This window comes from Anopheles stephensi, chromosome 2, assembly GCF_013141755.1.
Source record: "Anopheles stephensi strain Indian chromosome 2, UCI_ANSTEP_V1.0, whole genome shotgun sequence".
NCBI classification, from domain to species: Eukaryota; Metazoa; Arthropoda; class Insecta; order Diptera; family Culicidae; genus Anopheles; species Anopheles stephensi.
The window spans coordinates 90,549,799-90,576,442 of NC_050202.1; the positions used below are offsets into that span (position 1 = coordinate 90,549,799).

The window sequence follows — 26,644 nt, forward strand, 5'->3', positions numbered from 1 at the left end:
TTAATATTTGATTTTATGATAACCGCAAGCAATAACTCAAAGGCAGGTGAACTAGCAGTCGATCTATGAATGTCACAAATAATAAGTGCATTCATAGAATTCCAACTAGAATATCACATTCCAACTAGAATTTGGCGGATTTGTTTCAGCAAAACCCACCAACCGCAATAAATTCCACCTATCAAGCTGACAGCCGTAATGGCGTCCTTCGACAGGCGATGACAGTACCACACTACCACACGCTTCGAGCATGCGTACATGCTACGACCGCGGCCTCACCGATGCGACTGTCAAGTTGCTGTCAGAGGCACCATACATTTCAGGGAGAGTCGCCGCCATTATTTATCGTAAATCGCGGCATATTCTGCACGGAATTGGTGCTAAAGCGGTTGTCGTGCCGAAAAGGAACCGGAGTGCACCGCAAGATCGTTATCACATCAGTGCCAGACGTGCGAGTGTGGAAATAATAGTGGCATTTCCCGAGTGCGAGCGTGCTGTGGAAAACGCGACTCGAAAAAGTGAACGACGCCGGGAGTGCGAAAGCGAAGCCGCCACGGGTAGCTGAGAAAGGAAGAAGAAGCAGCAGCAGCAGCGGTGGTTTCTGCAAGCGTGCTTGTGTGCGTGTATGGTCTCGGTGCGTGCGTCCGTGATTGCGCGTGTGTTAGTGAGTGTTGGTCGTTTTCGCGAGAAGAACTTTACCAACGGTGGAAAACGCATTGACCGAAACATCCAAGCAGCAGCAGCCCGGAAACAAACATGGATCTTGGCGGTACGGCGAAGGCGGCGACGGTGGCCTCTCCGGAGTCCACGGTTGTTGTAGTCGAAAAAGCGTGTCCTGTTACGGATGTGGCCGAAAAGCCCGCAGCATCTGGCAAAAACGGTATGTTTTCACCATCTTTTCGCACTCTCTGCGCTCTGGGGTTACAAGTTGTCAAGCGTTTGCTGCTGCTGCTGCTACTACGGATGATGATTTGCAATCGTCAGTGCGAATGACGCTAACGCAAGAAGGCCGTGTAGTATGCGCGTGTTTCTCAGAACAAAACCATTGTAAACAATTGTCCACTGTTTGTGTTTTTCACTCGACGCGATGTTTGTGTTTCGGTCGCTGTTTGGCAGCTTTAGTACATTTGGTGCTTTATTCTTCTTTTAAGGTTCGGTCCCAGACTCCAGTGCTGATTCGACGAAGGATTCCGCTAGTGCAGTAGCTAGCTCGCCCGGGAAGCCTAAAGAAGCTTCCAAGGAAACGGTTTCGTCGCCCTCGCCCAAGAAAGCATCCGACGATGTTGTTGCTAAAGCTGACGGGGCAAACAGCATAGCGGAAGTTACGAAAAGTCCCTCAAAACAACCTGCCGTAACAACCAGCACACCGAGCGAAAAGCCACAGCCAGATAGCGAGCCGGGTCGGCCCGATACAACACCACCGAACGATAAACTGGGCCAGCAGCAGCACCAGGATCAGATTGATGAAGATGATGAGTTGTTGAAGCGGATGGAAGCGATAGAAAAGGGTGAGGATTTGGATGCGCTGCCGGAAGATGTAAACCATCAGAACGGTACGCTGGAAAAGACACCAGAAAAAAAGGAATCTGCCGGAAAGGCAATGGAAGTCGGCGCTGTAGATGCTGCTAAAGCTATGGCGACGAAATCATCGGAAGCATCAGTGGAAAAGGTGTCCGAATCGGATGTGGTAAGTCCAGCCTCCAAACGAAAACATCCGTGTTCCGTAGAGGAGGTCGAGCCTCAAGTGAAAAAGGTGCACATCGCTGACGTGACGGATGGTCCCGCCGAGTCGAAAGGGACCACAAGCTCGGAAAAACAACATTCCCTCGCTAAGCAACCGACAAGTGGCGAACCATCGGAGGAACCACCTGGACCATCCGAAAGCAACGCGCAGCAGAAGGACGAGAAGCCACCGTCGTCGGTTGAGAAGATGGAAGTGGACGGATCGCCAGAACCGGAAGCTTCATCTCCGAAGGATGTAGAACTGCTGGCCGATACGGAACCGAACACGGAACCGGATGCTATGGATGAGAAATCCGAGGAAATAAGTTCGTCGGTCGTGGAAGAACCGATGCGCCAGGACGGAGAAGCGACCGAAAGTTCCAACAAGGCAGACCACTCGAATGTGTCCAGCTCGGACGACAAACGGGAGGGCACGACGACGATGGCGAGCGAAAATCCCAAACCTCCGGACAGTGAAGTCTCCGCGTCAGTGCTTCCGACGCCCTCCGGAGACGAAGCCATGGATGTGGATGAGGACGAAAATGATGTTGCCGAGAGCAGCAGTACCGGACCCGCACCGGCGGTTGTTTCCGTTCCTGTACCGGTAGTGGAGCCTCCGTGTGTCAAGAAGGTTGCGTATCTGTGCGGTGAAGAGGAACCGAAAGAGGCGGACGAAAAGGATGCCGTTGCTTCGACTGTAAAGCCTACCGCGTCCTCTGCCGCCACATCTTCAACACCACCAGCGAAAGAGGTGGGCGAGCGGATGGATGTGGACTCGGCGCCAAAAGCATCTTCGAGCAGTGTTGCAGCCGCTAAACCGGTGGCCGTCGAACCAGAGGATGTGGTGGACAGTAGCAACATCGTTACGACTGCCCCGAAGATAGTGGTGGAGTCGGTGGAGAAGCCCTCGGAATCGGTCAAGGCACCCGCGGAAGAGGACAGTATCGTCGAAAGCTCGCAACCATCATCCAGCAGCGACACGAAGAAAAAACAGCCAAACGAACCGCTGCGCGAAGCCGTGCACCGGAATGCTCTACTGGCCAAGGCAACTAGCACACCGAACGCAACTGCGACCGAGTTGACGCCTTCGTCCTCCAATCCCTCAACACCCAAGTCGCTAAATCCGGTAACGACATCCGCCGTCAGCTCGTCCAACGTTTACAGCTCCACCCCGATCCATCCGAGCTTTGGAAAGGCGGTAAGCTCGGGAAATGTAAGTAAAATCACGAACCCACCATCGTCGATAGAATCCAGCAGAATAGAGGCGGACGAAACAGCGGCAACGACACTGACCACCACCACCACCAGTTCGTTGAATGAGACGGACGCGGAAGAAAAGAGCGCTGCTGCTGGCCACACGACAACGCCGGCGGCGAAAAGTTTGCCTTCGACAACGGATACGGCCTCCTCGCAAACGATGACCGCTTCGGCCGCCACATCCGACTCGTCCGTCAAAAGTGCTTCGCCGAAGAAGGAGTTGCGGCACGAAGAGTCTAGCAGTTCGTCGAAGGGGGGTAGTCTGCACAAATCGGGCGACATTTCAGAAGTGGATTCATGCACAGGTAGGTCGAAATCGGTGGCGGAAGAGTTGCATGTTGTCCTTTCAATCTGTCACGGTCGTCTGGGCGCCCGCGTCAGGTTAGGTGACGACGGGTTGAATGCTTTCGCACAAGCGGGCTTTAACCTAGAAGACAGGCAACTCGATCCCCCCGGCGCATGCTGTTCTGCCATTACAAACAAAGCATTACTAAGTACCCCCGTTTCTACTTGCAGCCTCCGGAATGAACACTGCGGAAGAGATCAATTTGTACGTGAGCAACGCTCGGAAGCTAAATGGCATTTCCTCCACCTCGGAAGGGTCCGATCTGGATGCTAAAGACGATGTGGCCAAACCGCTCGTATCCGTCAAGCGAGAGGATGATGGCAAGCCCAGCGTCAGCTCGATACAGCTAGACCTTTCCCGTGCCATATCGCCTACGACCTCTGCCGAACAGCAGTACGAAGTGAGCGTGTGGTACGAAGGCAAGGAACTGCAGTTTATGTCGGTGGAACGAATTCACGGTGGCGGCGCGAAGGCTGCCGCTGACACGGCCACGCACGATGCGTTCAACAACGATTCCTCCTCAAAGCAATCATCCACGGCCACCACGAACGGTAGCGTCAGTAGTATAGGACCGTTCGCACTTCCCGGAACGCAGGCAGCCGCGAGCGCTACCCAATCATCCGACAGCAGCTCCTCGTCGTCGTCGTCGGGTGTCACCGTCACCGGGGTAAGGTCGACACTCTCGGTCACGGTGCCTCAGATGAAGCAAACGGTAATGGGACCGAAAGCGCTGTGCGATTTGGTGATTGAGGAGTTTAAAAAGCTGAGACGAACGTTTGCGCCGGACGATACCACCGCGGACGACGACGATGGTAGCGGCACACAGTTGTTGAAGACGCCCAAAACACCGAACGCTGGGCGGGGTCGCAAGGAAAGCGCGAAGAAGAGTGGTCCGCGGGGCCAGAAGCGTTCCAAGGCAGCCGACAGCGAGGAGGAGGATGACGATGGAGGGAACGAGTCGCGCACGCCACGCTCCTCGACCGGATCCGCCTCGAAGCAAGCGACCAAACGCTCGAAACTGGTACCGACCAATGATTCCCCGGTGGCCAGCTCGAGCACCACGCCAAAGTCGAAAGCTGCGCTGGCCGCGGAACCGAAGCAATTTGACATTTGCTGTCTGGCACGGTGGACCGACCGCAAGTATTATGCCGGCCGGGTGACCAACTACCGGGGGGATAATAAGTATGTGGTGGTGTTCGAGGACGGGTGCTCCAAAACGCTGTCGCGTGACATCATCGTGTTCGGGGAGGATGGCGTGCTGCCGATCCAGCACCACTCGATTCACGCCCTCACCGGTGGCGACACGTACGAACCCGCCATCGTGGAGGAGATCAAGCGAACCGAGGCCAACGAGGTGGTGTACGGTGTGCGGACGGCGTCCAGCACGCTCGAGGTAACGGCCACCGACATCTATCTCACCGACGAGCAGGCCAAGTGGATCCACAACGCGTGCAAGGACAAGCCGAACCCGATTCAAAAGCTGCTGCAATCGGCAGCGGGCGCCACGGGGACCGGCGGCACTGGTGCGGCAGGAGATGCTGCCGGTGGCAGTGTGGGCAGTGGGCCGGAAGCAAACCCGTCCCTAGCGGCGTCGGATTCGGTGACGGATGCCAGCGACAAAGGCGCTCGTTCCACGCGCAGCAAACGTGGTGGCGCGGGAGCACTGGACAAATCGATCGGAACACCGGAAGCTGGCTATTCGGGCGGAGTCGGTAAAAAAGGACGCCGTGGACGAAGGTAAGCGAGAAGGGTGTTGTAATGCCGCCGCCGCTGCTGTTGCTGCTGCTGCTGCCGCTGTTTCTGCATGACGTGTCTTGTGTGTTGACAAACAACACGTAAACCGTACAATTTCAATCTCGTATCTGTTGTAGTAGAACGGCCAACAATGTTTGTGTTTGTGTGTCGGGCCCCCAGCATACACCAGCATAATTCGGTTAATACGTATTCTCTCTCTCTCTATCTCTCTTTCTCTCTTTCTTTCTTTTTTTTCGCTATGTTTTGTATATTTATAGGCTTTCATAAACATTCTGGCGAAAGAATGCGCCCTCCTCTTCAAAAACAAATAGCACCAGCCCCCCAGACCCCCCCCCCGCCCCCCTGTACACCTTGCGCCCACTTCTGTCCTTAACTACTACTACCACTACTACATATACATGCTATCTACTCCACTCTCTCTCTACCACTTAAATACTCAGAGTTGATCCGTCGGGTCTCCACCACCAACGAGACAACGGCGGCGACGACGACGGCGACGAAGACGGGCGGAGGGTCAGAGAATCTTTCGATTTTAAAAGCAATGACGAATTGAGCACACGAATCTAAGCCAAGCGCATCCTTTCCGTTATTAAAGCACACACACGCACACACACACTCACAGAACGAGTGTAGATTTGAATCCTGGATGAAGGACGCGTAATTTAGACAAGAATGCAACTCTGTTTGGTCCGTTTTAGTATAGAGCGCGCGTGTGTGCTATACTGTGAGGGTTACTGTTGTAGCCCTTGCTTTTTCTTAATAGATCTTCCAGAGACCCCAATCTCTCTCTCTCTCTCTCCCCCAACACCCTCATTAGCCCTCAATAATGACCGAGACCCGCCAGTTCGGGGGGATGAGCTCACACACTCACTCTGCTGGTTCGTATACAGACACAGGCACACACAGAACTCAAATTGTTTGGCATTCCTGTGAACTCTCTGAAGCATATTAGCAAAAAGAAAACACACGCTGTCCGTCTATGTTCGGAGCGTACATGAAGGTACATTGAAGGTAATACGGCTGCGTACACAAAACACCTCGGTGTGTACGAGGCTCTTAGTGTTAGGTTTTAACAAATGTCAGCAACAGCAAAAAAAAAGGCGGATTGATTATAAAATAAGGCAGGTATAGAGGGAAGCGAAGCGGAGATAGAAAGGAGTGCGCGTGGAAATTCAAACACACAAGTTCAATGGTTAAATTCTAGACGGTGTAAGTTATTAGAGTAGCAAATGGATGGAAATAGAGGAAACACTAGCGGTGCGCCATCAAAGCCATCTCTCGCGAGCGCATGGTTATAATAATCGCACAAAATTCAGCATAATATCTCTACGTAACACGCTGGGTAGTAATTTTGATTTTACGTTCCCTTTTCCTTCGCGATGGCTTACGATGACCCAGATTTTAGGATGAGTGTAGCCAGCTTAGGAGCGGTACGATTTTATCCCTTCTTTCGTTTATCTCCTTTTTTAATCGGTAGCAGATAGCGAGTCGTTACTTCTGGTGGTGATGTGCCGATGGTGATAAGGAGGCCACCGCTAATCGAACTCCAAGTACTAATAACGAAGCTGTATTATGTGTTTCTTCCATCAATGTAATGACTTTTAATCTGGACACTACTGTCACGGCTAGGAGTAGCGCGCGGTTTAAGGTATCTAGTAGATAATTGCAAGCAACCAACCACAAGGGGGGGAAGGACTCCCGCCGACCTATCCTATCGGCGCCGGTGGCGAGAGAGACGAATTTTACGCATAAAAGTAGTAGGTAACGCAGCATTATGAGTTTGAGATGTAAAATAGCATATACATATATATATATATACGTAAGGTAAAGGGCGCCCGTGTGAGGTGGTGTTTGAGGACAAAGAGTACGCTCTAGCTGATTTGATACAGGTACAGAGACGCACCGGACAACCCCATACACAACACACCCGCCCTCTCTGTAATGCCACGCTAGAATCCTCAGTGGGCAGTGTTTCTTGCAGCGAGCGGCGCGCCGTAGCAAATGTAAATGAGGTGCACGCAAACTGTTCGCTCGGTCGCTGGCTCTATATCAAACATTCTGTAAAAAATAACAAACTCATCTTGAAAAACCCTCTCGGACACCGCGCTCGACGCGCTTCCCTCTCGGTGGGCAATACAACTATGAAAGTATCAGCATTAGTTCGTATGGTTTAGAGAATCGTAGAAGAGCGCAATAAGCGCACACACACACACCCACACATATATAGTACATTTTAGCGAGCGAAATAACAATACGAAAGCCAACGCACCCGTAAATCGATGCACCACTGCGTAAAGCGAGCGAAGGAATCGTTTAATCGGTTTGGGGGTCGTCGCCGCAAAACAGGCAGCATGTGCGTGAGCAACACCACCATCAAGCCGGGGATGAGGAAGCAGGCTCCATCGTGTGCGACCGCGCAGCAACCGACGACAATCCGCAAAATGCCCGTGTGCCCCCTCCTCCCCGTGGTGAACATGTATCAAACTGGCTCTTCGAATAAAAAAATGGTCAAATAAACAACCCACAAAACGATCCGGAAGCACGCGGGCTTGTTTTGAAGTGTTTTTGTGGCCGCAAGCTCAGGAAGTTGCCAATCGAAACGAAAGGAAAGAGTGACGCTACCTAGCCCTTGTTAGTTTGTAATGCCCGACACCACCACCAATCCAATGGCCGCGCAATTTCTGTACCACGTTTTCCGCTGTCCGCTGTGTGAGGAATGCCAAACATTTTGACTCTGTTAACGCCTCGACGATACGATAGTAAGGGATCGGAATGAGTAACGGAATAGTTGCCACAGACAGATAGACAACGATTTTGATTGTGTCCTCTGCTGCAACTCGCAGCTAGGTGTCAGGATGGGTCAGGTTGACAAAGCTTGACAAAATGTTTGGCATTTTCCCATTTTCCGCACACGCCTCGGCCTGGTCGAATCAGGGTTTTCTGTCCTCTGTCCGAAAAGTAGCTCCGTTCTCCGTGCCGTGCCGTGCCGTGCCATTGGATGTGGTGTGTCGTCCTACATGCTCTAATCAAAGACGTTTATGTTGCTGTGCTTTTTTGTTGTTGCAGAAAACAGCTCCCTCCACCGCCCGAGTCAAACATATCAGAGTGTAGCGACGTGTCGGACACGTATGAGGAGGACACACCGGCACCGAAGAGCCCAGAAACGGGCCTGGATGCGGTGGATGGTGTGCAGCCGGAATTGCAGCGCAACGAGCAGGAATCGGAGCTGACCAGTAAGTTCCGCGGTTTCGTCGGATGGGAAGAACGAATTTGAACCATTTTTTTGTTCGTATCACAAGGAATGAACATTGTGTCCCAGTACTTTGGCGACGGTGTGAAGGAATCGCTCGACCAGCTGCTCGGACCGGTACCGGTGAATGCAAAAACGCTCTTCCGGAATAAACACTTCCTGCTTACCTGCACCGTCCCGTCGAAGGTATTTTTGTTTGTCGGCCATCGTGAGACCATTGTGCTTCTCAACACCATTTCCTTTCTTACCCACTTTCTGCAGGGTATGGCGGCGACCGCGCAACAGTTCTCCAGCACGCCCTTTATCAAGCAGCACATCCGGCGGCAGATTGAGGCCGGCGGTGGTAAAGTGTACCAGTTCTTCGAGGATGTGCCGAAGAACAAGTACAAACAGTGCAAGCTGATCGCACCCCGTCCCTCGACCACCGCAATGTATGTGCAGTGTTTAGCCAGCGACATTGTGGTAAGACAGAGCGCGGGGGGATTCACAGATGAAGAAGGGGGGCCTAGCATTAAGACACGGACATTCGTTCCCCGTTCCGTTCGTTACAGGCCGTCTCGCACGAATGGATCATACAGTGTTGCCAGGTGCTGATGATAGTGGATTACAAACCGTACGTCCTGCCCGCCGGGTGGTCCTTCCTCGAGAGCCGGTTCATCGAGTGGAGCAGCGGACGGGCAAGGGACAAGCGGACCTCCGTCACGCCGTTCGCGGCGGTGTGCATTAACGTCGCTAGCTTGTGCAAAGATTTCAACGACTTTTGGAGCCGTGTGTGCAAGCTTGCCGGTGGGACGGTGCGTCTAATCAAGACTGAGTCCGATATTACCGATAATCTGACGGGGTATCTTCTAACCGACCAAGCATTTCCCGAGGAAATCAAAATCAAAGCGGCCCGCACCGGGCTTCTCGTCGTGTCCACGGTTTGGGTGGTGCAGTGCCTAATACTGGGCCGTGTTTGCCATCCGAAAAGTAACGAAAAGCTCACCCAAATCTATCAGGAAGAGGATTACTAGCTGTGGGGCTGTGGTAGATGAGTAGTAGTAGTAGTAGTAGTAGTTGTAGTGTAGCAGCATTGATCTGGTTTGTTGCGTCTTAGTGCAGTAATGTTACGTTACGTTTTCACCGTGGAAAGCCGAGCGAAAGAGCAGACCGAGGCAATGTGTGTTTGTTTTGTTTACAAGTCCGAGAGCCTGTCCGCGCGGCGCCATTTGATGGTTTGTAAAGGAGTGAAGTAGTCAGTCAAGTCAGCGAAAGAAATAAGGCGGAAATATATGGGCAAGAGCGTGTTGCAGTTTTTAAACACTCCCTTTCTAACGGTCGTTTCAAACTGTTGTACTCGTCGGCGGAGGTTGCGCGAACCGTGCGGCGTTTGACAGAAATCAAACACGTTGGAAGTGCTGATGCCGAGAGCTGTCAAATCCGTCTGGAACGCGAGCACAATAGAAATCCGGTCTCTCCGCTTTTCTGTTGGTGGAATTTTGGGGTGTGAAAAACAATAAGAATTTCCTTTGTGCTAGCGCATCCTGGCAAGTGCATCGTGTGTGTGTTTACGATCGCAAGCGCCCATCCCGGAGGCGAAATAATACGGTAACGGTGGCCATTGGTTTGGTTGATTGTTGGTAGTTGGAAGCTCGCTACGTTCCCGCAGAGTGTAGAGTGAGTAGGTCGCGGTCACGAAAGTCGGTCAATTGCGACCCATTTGCCGCATCCCGAATACCAGCATTAGAGTGACGCATAGGTGTGCGGGACACACTTACTCATCGGATTTCGTCGGAAAGGGTCTAGCGCGGTGGCAACAGTCAGATTGCATCATTTGTCGAGAGCGGCTTTTGGAAGGAAAAGTGTTGCAAAAATAGTGCATTTCGGTGGTTTCTGGGCGGTAATTGTATATTATTCCCTTGTCCCCGGGATATGTGCAGTGCAGTGTGAGCAAATTCGAGCTCGTTTTCAATCGTGCATAATAATCAGCAGCAGTGCGCAGCAAACAGAAGGCGGAACAACTCCGCACATTCCAAAATTCCACAGCTCAAGTGTAGAAACCCAGGGACCAAACACACGCCGGAAGCCAATGAAACAACGGCAAACAGAATGAGCCTGGCAGAAGATAACAATTACTTGGTAAGTAAGAACACGACAACGCCGTAGGGAAATTCCATCTTTTGTACAGAGCGTCCGGTTCGGCAGAGCGGACGCAATATGGGTAGAATTGTTGATAAGCATCGCCAGCATATGGAACGAGACATGATTAGTGCGTGTAGATCCCTCAGATGCATCGGATGAATGCATTTGCTTCCACTGACGTGGCTAACTCGCAGATGCCCTAGCAAAAGGCTTTATTGTGGTGCTGGATGGGTTGCATCAGACAGAGTGGCTTTGGGGTGTTAATAGCATCTGAGCCCGTATCCGTTGCGGGTTATGCTGGTGCGAATGGTGGTCGGAACTCTCAGTCGTAATTCCCGCATCGGTTCTAATTACTATTGATTACATTGAAATGAAAAGAGGGTGTTTTTATACATGTAAACAAGATGAAGTATTAAGGAGGAACTGAATTTCGGAAACTTTATACACTTAACCATCAGTTTTACTCAAGTTTATTTTAAATTTACTTGAATTGTTGAAGCATTTTCATGGAAAAAAACACAAGCCGTTGACAGCAGCTGTCAAGCCTTTTGACAGTTGAAAACACAATTCTCCATTGTTTATCTCGCAAACAGTGTGTGCAGCAGTGCATCTGCTGATTCATCGACGACCGCAAACAGCGTACGATAAAAGATAGTTTAAAGTTTGCATTCTCTATTATCGTGTCACTAACGCATCAAACAGTGTGTCGGTCTTGTATCACGTTTTTGTTAGGAACATTCGTCTCGCGCAACGAGCAACTATACTTGTCTGCTGGTGCGTGCGTGTTGATGGTGTTGGTGTCGGTCACATGAGCCAGTGATATATTGTGTGCTATAGCTTTACTGCTGAACTACGTTAAAACACGCACGAAAACGAAGAAATGAGTGATACGATGGACAAACTACCGATCACGGATCCATCAATCCGGATCGTGCCGTCTAAGGAGCTGCGGCAATTTATTGGCAGTAAACTGTCAATGTCCCCATCGGTACCGGCGACGGTGCGCGAGATTTACAGCACATTCAATGCTGGCAAAAGGGGAAAAGCTTCCAAAAACAAGCTGAACGCGGCGGCTGATGGTGGCGAACAAAAGCACGGCTCTATCGATTTTACCCCAGCTGAGCGCGATCTAATCAATCACATGGCAAAGACAATCGCTAAGGATCAACAATGCGATGTCAGTTCCGTTGAGGAGTTTATGGACACGAAGCACCAGGAAACGAGCACAGACGAAGCAGATGCAACACTGTTGAACCTGGGCGACATAAAGTGGCTCTACGGAACGCTCAACCACTTGCGTCAAACCGACCAATCCGTACCATACCTGCACGCGCTGTTGCGCGGCTGTGAGCTTAAGCTGCCCCAGAATCCAATACAGGAGCGAAACCCGGAGCTGGAGGCGCGATGCCAGCGGTTGCGCAAGGAGCAGGAGGACCGGGAGTATCACCGGATGACTAAAAACGTCGACAGCATTCGCAAGCACATGCCCGAGGAGACGCTGAGCTATCAAAGTAATTATCACTCAGCCACCCAACCCGGCGCGCAATGATTGCAATCACTTATTTGCCCTTTTACTACTTTACCTTGTCTTTTAGTGAAGCAAATCAATCGGCATTTGATTGCGGTGGCTCAGTTTCTGTTCTCCGTCGCGGCCGGCTTCGCGTTTGGATTCGTGGGCATCGAGCTGCTGGTTGGGCAGCTAGACTTTGGGTTCCGCCTGCTGCTTGGCATAATCATAGCGCTGATAATCGCCCTGGCGGAGATTTACTTCCTGGCGAAAAAGCTAAACGAAGAGTACGAGCTGCCACCGGCACCGGCATTCGTCGGCAAGGATAAACCATCCACCACCGGTACCATGCAGAGGACGCTTTCGGTGGGAACCGAAACGAAGCGAGCAAACAAAGGCAATCGCGGCAAGGAGCACGATGAATGAAATGATGTACCACCATTCAGGCAATGCATTGATAGTGGCAGTAGTACGTTGATGGTGTTTATTAAAAAATGCATCTAATTAGCAAAGCTCAGCTTGTTGCACTGCTGCTGCACTGATCAATGTTGCGGTTGGATAATTCGCGTCAGCGGATCGAGTTCGCATCATCCGAAACCCTTCGTCGTTCGCCAACGAACCCATGCAGGATGCAGGCCTTAGAAGTCCTTGTCACTCGCCGTTCGAAAATGAAAATGTTAGATCGTGGAGCCAATAGAGCTCCATAGACACGATTCTAAAACAAAAAACACCTTCTTATTTCGCTTGTTCGTATGGATTCTCAATCCAATTTAAAGAACTTGCAGTTCAATCGGGTGTAAGCTAAGAAATTGGAGAGATAAGGTGCGAATCGTGTCCGGCTGTCGAAACTCGCACTTTGCGTTAAACCGAACCGATATTAAACAAGAAGTAGAAGAGTAGAGTCCTTATCGGTCCTCGGTGAAAATTTAAATGGGCGATATGTCCCTAGGTCTGCTGCATGATCGCTAGTATTGGTTGGTAGATGAAGTATTGAAGTCGATGATGAATAGGTGGTGCCTCCCGGAATTGTGCGGATGGTCAGCCGCAAAGCGAGCCGTAAGAGATCATTCATGGTCCCAGACCCAATTATTTGTTTGCTGGACCAATAATCGTCTTTAGATCTGAGTTGAGTGTCATCCCCCTTTGAACATTCACCAGTTTTGCAAATTCGTGACGCAACGTATGTATGGTTGTGTGTCTGTTGCGTTCTAAGTTGTTGTTGATTTAAACGCTTTCAAATCCAGATCGCAGATAACGGTTCGATGACTCTTCTTACCTTATTTTTCGCGCCGGTTGGGTGATTCCGTTCCGACTGCGTCATCTTTTGCAGCGATTTGCTGCGCAGTAAGATGGAAAGCATTTTACCAAAAGTTTGAAATGCGCATTACATTGGAACGACATCCCGAAATGGTGAGGTGAGGATAATTTTAGCATCATAACCGCGTGCAGGCTCTCTCGGTCGAGCGCGTGGCTTATCTGTTATCTGTTGTTAGACACACGATGCGCCAAGTGTTTTTGAACTTACATTAGGGCAAGAGGAGAGGGATCTCATCGATGCACCAATGCACCTTTTTCAAAACACGATCCAAGTTCAAGGATTTCTAGATGGCTTCATCCTCATGCCCCATTCACTTATTAACTGCAGGGCTTGCATCTTCGAAGACTCCTCTCTTGAAGTGCGATAAGGTGCAATAGAAGAGGGGGCTAGATGAGTCGAATCGGGCTCACATTCTAAATAGCAGAGCAGGACGGTGTGTTGATAAGGCGCGCGTTTGCTAGTAGAAGAAGCGATGGGCAGTGTTATCATCATTGCTAGCTTATGTAATGTAATTTGGAGTTCTTTCCGAACAGCGCTTATAGAAATTGAAGGAACTTTCGGTTCCGTGTTTGGTCTGTATCGCAAGCAAGTTCCCGAAACCGGTTCGTGATGTAAGGAATTTCATCAACATCAACCCTGGTTTCTTACTGCCCTAAAGCATTACGGAGCCAATTAACGAAGGTCCTTAATCCTGCGGGAGTTTATGACGGGACGGGGTTGTTGAAGCGCAGCAACAAACCGGTTCTCCTGTTGAATATCGCATCATCCCATTTAATTGATCTACCCGTTCCCTTTAGCTGTCCTTCCAATCACAGTTTTATTGATCCCTTTCAAACATATTGAAGACCCGAAAAATCCGAATCTTCAAAAATTTCCCAAACATGAATGGGGAAAAGAAAGATAAAAGCTTTCCCCCCGCGGTGAAAGAAATATTGAAATTGATTTTCCACCGAGCTTTGCCACCGAATGTTGTGAAAAGCAACTGCAAGCGGAAACGAAACGGTCGGTCGTTCGGTCGGTTGGTTGGTTGGCTGAGCAATGAAAAACAGCTAGCCGAAGAGGAGCAGATGCGATAAAAATGAAGAGTGGAAGAAAGCACTATTTGCAGAGAAAAACAGAGCGTTGAAGTGAAAAAGAAAAGCGTTTGGCAAAAGTCGAGCCAGGAGATCGGTATTGGAAAGGAACGCGCCCGTGTGGTTTGCCAAGTCGCAACAACAGCTCAAGTTTCTTCTTCCCTTTTCCTGCCTTATTCACGTTCCATTCTTTACCCTTTCTTTTAGAACATCTCTTTTTTTCTCCTCTCTGTTTTGTTGTGTTTACTCGCCGATCCGACCGATGTTCTACCCTCTTTTATTTACACCACTTTTCTTCTATCAATCCCCGTATGTTGTTCGTGCGTTTTCGTTTTGTTTCATTTTCTTTCACATTTCTTCTTCCTTTCCTTCATTTCACTTGTTGCCCTGCTTTGTTTCCTGCTTCTTTTGGCTTACACAGGTGAGTGACCACCACATTACCACAACTTCGCTTCGCCTGCTGCCTTTTGGGATATGGTACGGCGATGTTGGTATGTTGGTTGGGTTGGACCGGGAAAACGGGGGAAATAACGATCATTTCTCGTGATTTGAATTTTTCTCCCTGCTCCCCCTGTTGCGTTTGTCGATTCTTGCCTCTCGTTTGCTCCTCCTTGCTCTGGTGGGTAGGCTTTATCCAATTTTGGTGCTTTTTATTTCCACCGTCGATCCTAGCATAAAAGGCCCGTGGTGGAAGAGATGGAACGTGGGGTTTGGGGGGGGGGGGGAAGCCCCGTTTCGTGTAGATGTGGAGTTGAAGAACCTGGCTAGAATGTTTCAAACGCTCCTCCTAACCAGAATCGCCAGAAAGCGTCCCAAGACACGCGAGTTCAGTTCGTTTTGAGTCAAAGTCTGAGACGGTCGTTGCGTCACACGGCGTCGATCGCGATCATCTTCTCGATCATACACATCTGCTTCACTCGTGTGGGTTTCGTACAGTAAAATGTGATCCACAAAGCCTTCGAAATTCTATCGAGGTCTGTCGGCGCCCTATCGAACCTTCGCGATGGCTCATTACGTGAGTATTCAGTCAAGCAAAAGCAAAAGGGACAGGGGGGACAGTTGCCGAAACAAATGTTGATTCATTTTGAATGGTTTTGTTGTTATTTCTGGTACATATCGTTGCGATATGCTGCTGCTGCTGCTGCTGCTATGCATCCGTTATCAAAGCGGAGATTGTTCGCTGGAAGTGTGGCAGGTATCGCTCTATTGCGACGTATCTTATCGAAGTGCCGGCATGACCGACCGGTTCGTACCTGTTCCAAGATAGGGAGGGCCCGATGAGCAATAAAAGGTGGCCAATTGTGCACAAAGTGTTAACTTCAGCAAGTATGTTGTAAGTGATGAAATGTGCATCCCAATCGTCGTTGGACTTCAACTCTCCTCAGACAAATCCCTCATCGTTCTATGAACAGGAAATTGGGAATGTGCCCTTAAACGCTTCTAAATGAAAACATACCCTTGAGCCGCCGAGTATTGGGGAAGAGAGGGCTGGAGTCCTAGGGCACGACGTAATGAACTATTAGCTTCCATGTGGGCGATAAAATGTCTTATCCCGATGTTTACTCGGCAGCCATGCGTCGCCTCAACAGCGTAGTTTATGGCACACAGTCAAGGAGTTGTTAGATTAGCGGAGCGGTTTCCGATTATGATTCGAACTGCGAAGCTGTGCATGCCATCACGATTCTCGACTAATTTCTGAGTAAATTTATTTCGAGAAGCAACCTTGTTTATGCTACGAGTGAATCATTTTTTGGAATCTCCCGCGGTTAAATAACGCTTGATTGTGGAGGATTAAACGCGCTTTTTAGAATCTACGTTCTGAACCTGGCAAGATATGCTCGTTTGGGTCAGCTAGGCAACTGAGGGAGGTTTTTTTTCCAGTTCCTTTTTTTCGCCTGCTGATAATAATTATCTCGCTGCTCACCAGAATTGCCCAAGCTCAATACGCTATCGCCAAGCGCCGTTCCGTGCCCGTAGGTGGTGGTGGTGGCGGAGTTCTAAAATGAAGATTAGTCCTCCCTGAAGGTTATAGTACCTGTAGTAACCTGAATATGAGGACATCAGAAACAAAAGAGCCCGTCCAACAACTATTCTTACCCACAACTGGACGAATTTGAAGTCCCTCTGCTCTAGGACATTCATTCACTGTCTAGTCCTATTAGCCTTCGGCAGCCGGCTAGTTGCAACCCACCGCTTTGAGTGCCAGTTAATTACATTACGATGGATTTTTAATGCCATGCGCCCGTCACCGGTCCTCCTGCTGATAGTACGGGCTCGATTGGAAGGGACGCAACACTCACAAACACACACGCACACACAAGAAGCCCTCTGGTCCAAGGCCCACGGCCGTAGATATACGTAGGTAAGCTGACCGCGGGCGTGTGTGGTTTTCGCACAGTGACGGTGATCGCAAGAAGACGAAGATCCCAAGAGCAGGAGAAAATCGCACTTTCAAACCAAACTCACCAAGAAACCCGGTGAGAGAAGAAAGCCAGCCGTCGTCGTCGTCGTCGTCGTCAGAGAGGGATCATCATCAAGAGGCGCCCGGCCCAACAACTAGGGGGTAGTATTTTGTATGCCGTTCACAAGAGCTAAGGGTAGAAACGTGTTGTTGGGTCAGGTGTGTGTGCGCGCGCGCCTAATGTCTCATGAAGCAGTGCGCCACGACTATCGCACCGCTCTCTCTCTCGTATAATGGGCGGTGGAGGAGATTTTGGTTCGCGCACGGTCCCCGAAGACCTCGTAGTAGCGGTTGAGACTTCGCGAGGTGCTGAGGCGAAACAGAGTTCCCTGTGCGCGAATCCCGGAGCTAGAGCTCACTCGATCTCGGCGATCCTTGAAGAGCGACCGTGTCTCGTTCGTTAAGTAAATCTTCCCTAACTAGGGGAGTGTAACAAACAACAGTGGGCAAAGTGTTTTTCCAACGCTTAATTCTATCCGGTGCTGGCGTAGTAAACTGCCACGTAAAGGGATTTCGATCGATCGTGCACTTGCTCGGTACCACCTACCGCTACTAGCGAAGCGAAAACGGCGTATGTGGCAATCGTGATAGTTTTATCCCTACGCCCTAACACCTCACCCGGAAAGTGTGCGAATATACGCGACGAAGCTTAATGGTTGGTGTTTTCCACCGGCAAAAGTGCAACGTGTGTGTGCCTCGCGATGATCGTCGTTACGCTTATGCAAAAGTGGCTGCAATTTGAACGATCGTGGCACTCTTCCAGCGGTCTCGGTGTGCCATGAAGAGAGAGAGAGAGTGTGTGTGAAGTGTGATCGTGGAGATTGGGACTACGGTCTGTCGGCGAGACCGAAAACCCCAGATGAAAATTTCATTAAACCGCCGGGACAGCCATTCTAGCCAGCAGTGTGTGCCGAGAGTAGTGAACATTACAGAAACCCATTCACACAAAGACAGACATGCAAAAGACCTCTCTGGTGGGACACGCATAGCTGCACGCACTTTAGTGGCAGCAGATTAGAGAGCAGCACAGTTTGATAGTGTAGCTGCTCCGATCACTTTACTTCCCGTGGCCACTGAAGTAGGGGCTCTCGGGCTGCTAAGTAGGGAAGGGACAGCTTCACAAGCAACACAGACCTCGATTATTGGCGTTGGAGGAGGAAGTGTTAAAAGCAGGGCAGTGCAGTCCCCCCATCTCGGTTGTGTGTGCGAGAGCGGCCTGACATAAAAATCCAAAAACCATTCGGCCGGAAACCAGCGACCGAGTGAGTGAGAGTGGTCGAAGGCCCCACCGGGTGCCGGTAACGAGTTGCACGAGCCACGAAACATTCGGGACGGCCATTGGCCTCGGTAGTGTGATACGCAGGGGGGGTGGAGGAGATAGTGAAGCTCCATAGTAACTGTGGGGCGCATCATCATCATAGTGAGCAAGTGCCACGAGCGCAAACGGTAACGCACGTAACGCTTCGCCAGACGTAACGCCGTCCTAACGAAGCAGGCGGCGGAGTGTGTTGTGTGCCGTCGATCAATCGATTCATAAATTAATTGCTAATCAAGTGTGCTGTGGATCGGCGCATCGAGATACCCGCTCGAGGAAAACCCGTGAAAAACAACCAAAGAAAACTCGCGGCAGACGACGTCACCATCACCAATGATGGAGGGTGATATAAACAATTTTCTCTTCGGCGTACGTATATATATAATCTTTAAGCGATCCTCACACCTCTTACCATTGCTTACTTGCAGCGCATTTTCGTTTCTGTTCGCTTTCTATGCATCGTAGCCGTGGTTGGGAAGAAGGAAGCAATAGCGCAAGAGAGAAAGGAAAATGGTTGTTACTCCATGGAAAATGGATTATTTCAACCGAAAATGGATTATTGGGATCGCAATGAAGAGTGTGTGTCTGCAAAGATGGAGAGATTCGCTATTCGAAGTTGTGATTGAAGAAGAACTCGATCAAGCGAAGAACTCGAGGCTCACAACAGCTGTCATGTATTTTGAGGTTAGAAAAGGCAAGGTTTCCCTGAGCAAAACCATGTAAAAATGTCACCAAAACACCATACTGTTCGAGCTACAAGTTTGAAGGTTAATATTGCGAACGGCGCTCGACAGCCGGAACCTCTCCGTTAGGCTACGGACGTCGTCTTATCAGGAGCTCGTAAGGCACCGCATACGTGCACCGCCGATGATAAGAGGGAACTTTGGCTATGCATTCAATAGACGTTTAGAGCCCAGTGTAGAAGGCACCACACTTGAGTGCCTTCCATACGTTTCCATTACGGCAAAGTCATGTTTGGGTCTCCGTTTTTTGTTTTTTGCTTTATCGACTCTTCCCAACGTACCTTAGCAAGCGAAGGGGTAACATTTTGCTGACATGACAAGTGGGTTGTTTTTGTTTAACGTTTAACGCAGCCTTGTGGCAAGAACCTTCCGGAGGCTTCCACAGCAGTTCTCACTTTATGTTCCCTTTTTCCTTTCATCATTTCCTCTTGGCAGAAAAGCCAAGGCGTGTGCTTCGAAAATCGTCTCCCTTACCGGGTGTTGTGATGAGAGTCGAAACGGCTGTGCAAAGATTGTGTTTGGCGTCCCTCAGGCAGCTCCGGCCAGCTCTAGCGGTGGTGTACATTAGTACCACGTCAACAAGGGCCTGCTTCTTCTCCGCCGGTAGCGAAGTGTTGGTGTTGGTGAGAGCCGAACAGTACAATCTCTTGCGCAAAACCACAGCGGCGGAGGTGGGTGAAGTGTATTTTCTCATCTCGGCGAGCGCGAGACCGGTCTTTTACCCCCGGGGTTGAGGTTCCGAATTGACAGATATGGCGAGAGACGGCCAGAATCCAAAAGCGAAAAAACACGTGCTCGCTCCCCCGTCGTAGTTGGTCGTTGCGCCGGTCCGAAACAGTCAACGTAAGCAAATGGAGCAAACTTGTTTCTGTGCCTTGCCGCTGCTGGAGAGAGGGAGAGCTTTTGCTGACGTATCGGATTGGAGGACGACTTTGGGCGTTGGAGTAGCTTTGACGCCGATTTTTTGATAGCAACAGGAACGCTCCAAAGGACATTTGCATACGTAATCAGCATCAGCGGTCGAAGGATTTTGTCGCCGGTCCAGAGAGCTGTGGGCCGGGTTTTCCCATTCCTAGCCGAACTTGGCTAGATGACGCAACCCGGTATGGGCCAGAGATGCCGGTCCACACTCTCGAAAGCGTCTCCCTTATGCTATGCGATGCTCTCGTTGATCAATCATGTTCTCCTGGAATGAGCCATGAGGGCTCTGGAGACCAGCGATTTGTCCCTGACGTATGACATTATTGTCTGCCCGCGTCACACCGCGTTGACCTCAATTGGTAATGGGTAATGCGTGTGTCTGTCTCGGTTCCAGTGCAAATAGTCGTCACCGCCGGCTTCATGTATCGATCGCCCGGTGTCACGGTTTGCTTTCTCCACAGAGCCTCCACACTTCGTCCGTATTTCGTTTTGGATCGGTCCAAAACTGAATGCTGATGTACTGGGGGGGGGGGGGTTTGATGGCGAACGAGTGAACGAACGGTACAATCGCGCTCAAAAGAAGCCATTCTTTCGGCTCTTCTTAGCACACGCATTCGGAGGCGCGGAGTATGTAACGGTTTTTGGAATTCTTGAGCGTTCGTTTTCTGGCCTCCTCGCCATTTCCTATTGCTTCCCAATCCCAAGTGACTAGTGATGAGGCGAGCTTGAGAAGTTATAGCTCGATTGAATTCAGTTGGTAAAGCTCTCCTTCGGTCTACGATCATACAAAGCAAAACCCACCCAACATAAAACACCGGTGTCACGTGCTCTCGGCTCGGTGATTTCGGCTTCGGCCACCCCTAAACCGGTTCCTGCTTCGTAGCTGCATTTCATTGTCATTACTGGCACCCGCAACCCCTGTGCAAAGTTCAAACAGTCATAAAACGGCGTGTCCTTTCGCTCATGAAGTCTCGCGGCTCCCTCCGTGGATTGTTGAGCGGATTTTGCGTAACCACATTCGCTCCATTTTTAATCGTTTGAAGTTCGGGTTTCTGTTGCATTGCTTTTCGCGAAACATTCTTCTTCTTCAGAGTACCCGCTCGCTTTCCATCTTGGTATGGGTCGTTTTATTATGTCCCAGGTGAAAGTTGTTGCACGAGTGCATTTCGCTGAAGCGTGAGTAGATTCAAGATTTGTGCAGGAAAAGCAATTTTTGGGTGCTAGTCCAAAATCACAACGATTTTGGCGACTCAATCAAATCTTCAGCGGGGTTCAAGCTTGCCTCGCCTCTATTTGTTTGTATGAAGTAATGCTACCTCTGACGTCATTGGAGGCATTAAAGTTAAGCTCAAACCTTGTGCAGCAGGTGTGCGGTAATGTCTAATTTAATATAAGTTTTGTAAGGAACGTTGAAGGGCTTCGGCACGGTTTTGACGTAACCGTGGACTAGTTCTAGCGGCAGGGCTTCACCGTGTACAAGTGCCGACCAATACTTACGCTTCGTTTCCTTCTCTCCTACCCACACAGCAGGATGATTGGCCGGAGGAGGATTTCATGAGCTTGCTGAAGATGGACGACGCGATGCTGTTCAGCGGGCCATCCACCAACACTGCCTGCGGTTCGGACGAGCTGGACGACATTATGCGCACCCTCAACTACAGCTACTCCAACGAGACGTATCTGGGCGAACAGCAGGTCACCTCCCCGCTCTCGTCCCACTCGTCCTCCGATCAGGAGTTCCACGGATTCCCGAACACAACCGACGGTAGCAGCAGTGGCTCGCTGGACGGCTACTTCGACGAAGGGTACGGCGTACGCATGCAGGACTCTCCGCCCATGAAGCAGGAGCTCATTAACGTGGACTTTGACATGGTAAATGTGCTGGAGCCGGGCAGTCCCACCGAGCAAGGCTTACTCTCGTCGGCCGCTTCCGACAGTGGCCTGTCGAGCGACCATCTTGATCTGTAAGTATCCCACAGAAAGAAAAAAAATGCGTCTCGTCTACTTCTATCACCCGGGCTCCTTGCTTGCTTGCCCGGGCACCAGTTTTTGGTTTGATAAAGCCAGGCGCAAAGTGAAAGGTTGTTCCACCACACATTGCCACACATAACCGTCGACAATTGAAAGTCACTCCGACAAAATGGCGAAAGGAACCTAAATCGGTGGCAGACTAGCAGACGACGGGTTTGCAATTCCGTTCCATCTGTTGGAATGTGGTGCAGCATTTGACATCAAAGGAACGTCTCTTATCGTCGATCGTGGATGTGCGTTAGACAATATGTACAGTGTCCTCTTAGACCTCTATCCGGCTACGTGGTACAAATTTAGGTCTCTGCTTAACAGAAAATTGCACTGTTGCACATGATCCATTCGAATTCGAAATTCATTAGCATGTTTTTAGACATTACTGGACTCGGCCTTTTCCCTGCATGGCCGGCATAACCCAGAAGATCGTTGTGTAAGGTCCCAAAGAAAGTAAAAAAACCTTATGAGATTCTGTGCGTAGAAGAATTGCCCTTGTTATGTTCGATACCGTCTGTCTAAGTCATCCTCAACGCTTCTAGTCGATCGTACACTATTTTCTGGCCCGAACACTTGGTTCGTGGTCTATTTGTCGCTGGCTTAGGCCCGGCCAATCTACCTCCCTGACTTCCCTGGCCGACAATTGTGTGCTGCAGTTGCTGCGAAGTGAATGTGTGTGAGTTGCGGCTGGCTGGTTGCATATATTTAAAATAATATCTCTGATCACGATCTCTGAGAGTCTTGGGAGCAGGGAACAGATTCTACAGCTGGCAGGCAGATCTCTCTGTCAAGGTAATTAATGTTGCTGGTAGCATACGTTCTAGCATACAACCACGCAGCGAGTACGCGCAAGTATGCGCCGAGCGTTTGCATTTTATGAGACAAGCATGCACAACACACCAGCAACCGGTGGGCTATATTCAGGTCAAGCAGAGGAGAGTCTAAAACACACACGGCTTCAAGGTGTGCTCTCCTATACTCCGGGTGGAAATGTGTCAAAATTAGAAATCATTCTGATAAATATAGGCCGCGGCGGCGGTGATGGTGGCGGCGTGCGTCCTTCAACATTCTACCGCTGGTGAGCGAGCATAGCACCTTGCGTAGGAGATTGATAAGAGCGCACTGCTTGATAACGCTTTCGCAAGTGAAGTAAACCTCTTCATGAAAATTGCTCCTCTTACCTTCCATCTTGCAGAGACCCGAACACGGAATATGAAGCACTTAGCCCCGGAATGTCTTCACCCGGTCCGTCCATCAGTGAGCGGGGTGGTCAGAATTCGCCTCCACGCTACCTGAAGCCGGTCCAGCGTGACGTGCCGATGGAAGTTTCTCCAATGGTTCAACAGCTTGGCTCGCAATCGCTTCTGTCCTCGCAGTCGGCGAACGTTACAAGTCAACGAACGACCCAAACCACCCTCCCAACGGCGGAAAAGATGGTCGCCAAAGCGATCGTAACCAGCATCAATGCGCCGCCGCAAACGATGAAGACGGCTGCGGTCAGCAAAATATCAACAGCTACCGTTTACCAACAACAGACCGGTGGAGGAGTAAAAGCGTTGATCGCTGCCGGGAACGCGCCCAAGCGGATTATCGCGACGAGCAGCAATGGAACGCCGACTTCCGTCCCACAGCAGATCGTCACCAACGGCAAAGAGCTGAAGATTATTCGTATGGCAACGATGAAGAACGGGCAGACGGTTGCCGTCGCTAGCGGACTCACGACCACCACCGGCAACAGCACGACCACCCCGACCAGCAACAAGAAAGTTACCCTGCAGCTGAAGAACTCCGCCGCCACCAGCGTAAAGTCCACGGCAACGGTCATCCCCAAGAATGTGGTGCTCACCTCGAGCGCATCGGCGGTCGGGAGCAACCATGCCGGCGGTACCGGCGCGGTTCGCAAGCTTATCCGCATGCAGCAGCAAACGCAACAGAACGGCCGGCAGATACTGGTGCCGGTAACGATCCAGGACCTGCGCTCGATCAAGATCGTCAGCTCGACCAACATGAAGAGCAAATCGGCCAACATTAAGCTGGCGGCCGCCAACATGCTGCAACAGTCCAAGCAAGGGCTAATACAGAAGAATGTGGTGCTGAGCAAGGACCAGCTGCTCGTGGACGATGGCCCCATGTCGGACGCCGGGCCGAGCTCGTCCGACTCGGAAAGCTACGTGTTTGAGGACATTATGCAGCAGAGCAGTTCGGTGATTGCGGAGGTCGAGCGTCAGCAGCAGCAGCAGCAGCAGCAGCAGCAGAAGAGCCACCATCATCATAACCTGCACCACCACCACCACCACCACCACATCATCAGCGATTCGGACGTCGAGCCGGACGGGGACGATGATGGGGATGACGATGATGCCGACCTGGACGAGATTGGCAAGGGGCGCAACCAGAACGGAACGTACCAGAAGCTGCTGCTGACGGCGGAGGAGAAGCGGCTGCTGGCGAAGGAGGGCATCTCGCTGCCGACTAGCTACCCGCTGACGAAGCACGAGGAGCGCGAGCTGAAGCGCATCCGGAGGAAAATCCGCAACAAGATCTCGGCCCAGGACTCGCGCAAGCGCAAGAAGGAGTACGTGGACGGGTTGGAGGAAAGGTAAGAGGGTGAGAGACAGGGACGACGGACGTGTTCAAGGTCTTGATTTGTGCGTCTTGTTTGTCTTTCCAGAGTGAAACAGTGCACGGAGGAGAACCAAAATTTGGTGAAACGAATCAAGATTCTGCAGAGCCAAAATCACGACCTCGTTAGCCAGATGAAGCGCATCCAGTCGCTGCTGACCAAGGGCACCAGCAAGACGACGCAGCCGGCCACCTGCCTGATGGTGCTGCTGATCAGCATGGCGCTGGTGGCCGTCCCGAACCTGAAGCTCGGCAACACCGCCACCCAGCAAAACATCCAGGACTCGATCGAGATGTCGGAGCTGATGCAGGACCCGGCCAACGAGAAGCTGCAGCACGTGCAGCAGAGCCGCCGTGCGTTACTGTTCGACACCAAGCACGAAAGCACGCCGGCCGCCATCGCCGGCGAGGAGGAGCTGCTTAACTTTGACGAGCTGATGTCCTCGTTCAACGCGAACGCGCTGATCGCGAACGAGCACGATTACTTCGGCGAGGCCGACGGACGCTCCGGCAACGAGCCACCGTCAGCGAAACGGGCCAAGCTGATGGCCGCCGCCCCGACCACGCTGATCGATTACGACGTGGATGACGAGGTGTGGAACGGTGGCAGCAAGATTCGCATCAAGCAGGAGGCGGGCTCAATGTCACCGGACAGCAGCAGTGCCAGTGAGCTGTTCGAGCAGAAGCTCCCCAAGACCGCCTCCGGTGCGCCGTCGCCGCAGGTGATCGTGGATCGCGAGCTGTTCGAGCTGGTCGATGGCAAGCAGGACGATACCGGCGACGCGCTGTACGACATGCATCTGCTCGACTCGTTCTCGGTGGTTGGCGGTAAGGGTGCGGGGATCGGGATGAACGACGGTATCGATCTGCTCGGTGTGCGTGCGGATCGTCCCTCCGTCGTGAGTGCCGATTCGACCGCCGACAACGCGAACGGTGCGCGGAAGCTGAACGCTTCCCAGCAGATCCAGCAGCAGCAGCAGCAGCAGCAGCAGCAGCAAAACAACAAGCGTAAACTGCTGCTGTAGGCCGGCCATTCGTTGCCGTATTCACAGATAATATAGAAGCTGGCTGTTTAACGCGCCCCATCGCGGTGGGAAGCGAGAAAGATAGAATTGTACATAGAAACGCGCCTCGAGGACGGAGAGCTTAAGCTGACGAAGAACGTTTTCCTTTATCCATTATTGGTGTTTTCCTTTTTTTTCCGCAAACAGGTAATGCATTTTGTCTATTTAATATATAACTACTACTGCAGGACCACACACACGCACACACACACACACGTTTAGGAAGAGGATGCTGTGTTGTGTTGGTCACCGTCAAGTATTTTACTAGTATCACACACACACACACACGGACACATTGGCATAAGTAAGGCAGTATAAGTAAGAAAGTTCTGCACTAATGATGCACACACACTAAGCTAAGAAGTGGAAAAGCGCGGGTTTTTCCTCCCTCCTTGTTGATGTTTTTCCTTCTCATGTTCTCCTTCTGGTCCCTATTTGTTCTCTCTCTCTCTAGCGAACAAAACGAAATGTGCAATCTTTGTTTTTTTTCTTGTCTCTTAGTTTGATGGTGGTGTTAGTGTGAGGAGAGTGATTGTTATGCGTATAAATATGCTTATTTGGTAGTATGCTCTATTCCCGTGTAACTATAGTAACGCGCGAGAGAAGAAGCGTTACGTTAGCGTTACGGTTGATTTACTGTTGCTTGCGTCCCGAAGGAACCGGTTTTCTCCCGATTCGTTTCCGTTTGTTTTTTCCTTCCTTACTTTTCTGCCAAGCATTGTTAAACATTTAGACGGATAAGTAGTATAATGATTAAAGGATAGTATAATATCGATTAGGCTAGCACCACCACCGACCCACCCTGCAGGTCGGCTGCGGGACACGCTGCTATTTCAATTGGATTCCTCTTCGCTCTTCTTGCTGCAGCAGATAGTTAGACAACAACAAAACGAAGCGTTACAGATGCCTAAAATCAGAACCAGACCTGTTAGTGAGAGGTGCAAACAGCGAACTTTTAGTTTAAAAGGGACAAATAATGCTTTCGATCGTGGCCGTGAAGAAGCGTCATGCATACTGGATACACAAACCGACTTAGAGTAGCTAAATAATACATAACTTGTTGTACATAACCAAAGGGAGGAGTTTTGTTTGTTGAATTATGTATTCTCATCATCCGAAAAGAGCTGCACTACACTATGGCATCCGA

The 26,644-nt window shown here is 50.8% G+C and overlaps 3 protein-coding genes across 8 annotated transcripts; all 3 read left to right on the forward strand.

Moving 5' to 3' along the window:
• The first annotated feature begins 292 nt into the window (after positions 1-292).
• Positions 293-9,632, forward strand: LOC118505147 (mucin-5AC-like). Of its 2 annotated transcripts, XM_036040524.1 has the most exons (7): positions 293-880; positions 1,152-3,284; positions 3,496-5,062; positions 8,147-8,313; positions 8,380-8,516; positions 8,592-8,792; positions 8,882-9,632. In XM_036040524.1, the coding sequence occupies exons 1-7, from the start codon at positions 757-759 to the stop codon at positions 9,341-9,343; spliced, it is 4,791 nt and encodes a 1,596-aa protein (XP_035896417.1). In that variant the 5' UTR covers positions 293-756; the 3' UTR covers positions 9,344-9,632. The 2 variants fall into 2 exon arrangements, with proteins under 2 accessions (XP_035896417.1, XP_035896418.1); XM_036040525.1 differs by lacking the exons at positions 8,147-8,313; positions 8,380-8,516; positions 8,592-8,792; positions 8,882-9,632 and adding an exon at positions 5,338-7,622 and having other exon boundaries at positions 294-880.
• Positions 9,633-9,774: 142 nt separating this feature from the next.
• LOC118505171 lies at positions 9,775-26,572 on the forward strand. Of its 5 annotated transcripts, none has more exons than XM_036040608.1 (4): positions 9,775-10,448; positions 21,317-21,753; positions 23,007-24,410; positions 24,483-26,572. In XM_036040608.1, exons 1-4 carry the CDS (start codon positions 10,419-10,421, stop codon positions 25,456-25,458), a joined length of 2,847 nt encoding a protein of 948 aa, XP_035896501.1. In that variant the 5' UTR covers positions 9,775-10,418; the 3' UTR covers positions 25,459-26,572. The 5 variants fall into 5 exon arrangements, with proteins under 5 accessions (XP_035896501.1, XP_035896502.1, XP_035896503.1 ...); XM_036040609.1 differs by having other exon boundaries at positions 21,320-21,753; XM_036040610.1 differs by lacking the exon at positions 9,775-10,448 and adding an exon at positions 15,338-15,364.
• LOC118505236 (transmembrane protein 199) lies at positions 10,986-12,501 on the forward strand. Its single transcript, XM_036040775.1, has 3 exons — positions 10,986-11,090; positions 11,154-11,962; positions 12,047-12,501. The coding sequence occupies exons 2-3, from the start codon at positions 11,332-11,334 to the stop codon at positions 12,382-12,384; spliced, it is 969 nt and encodes a 322-aa protein (XP_035896668.1). The 5' UTR covers positions 10,986-11,090; positions 11,154-11,331; the 3' UTR covers positions 12,385-12,501.
• Positions 26,573-26,644: the final 72 nt, after the last annotated feature.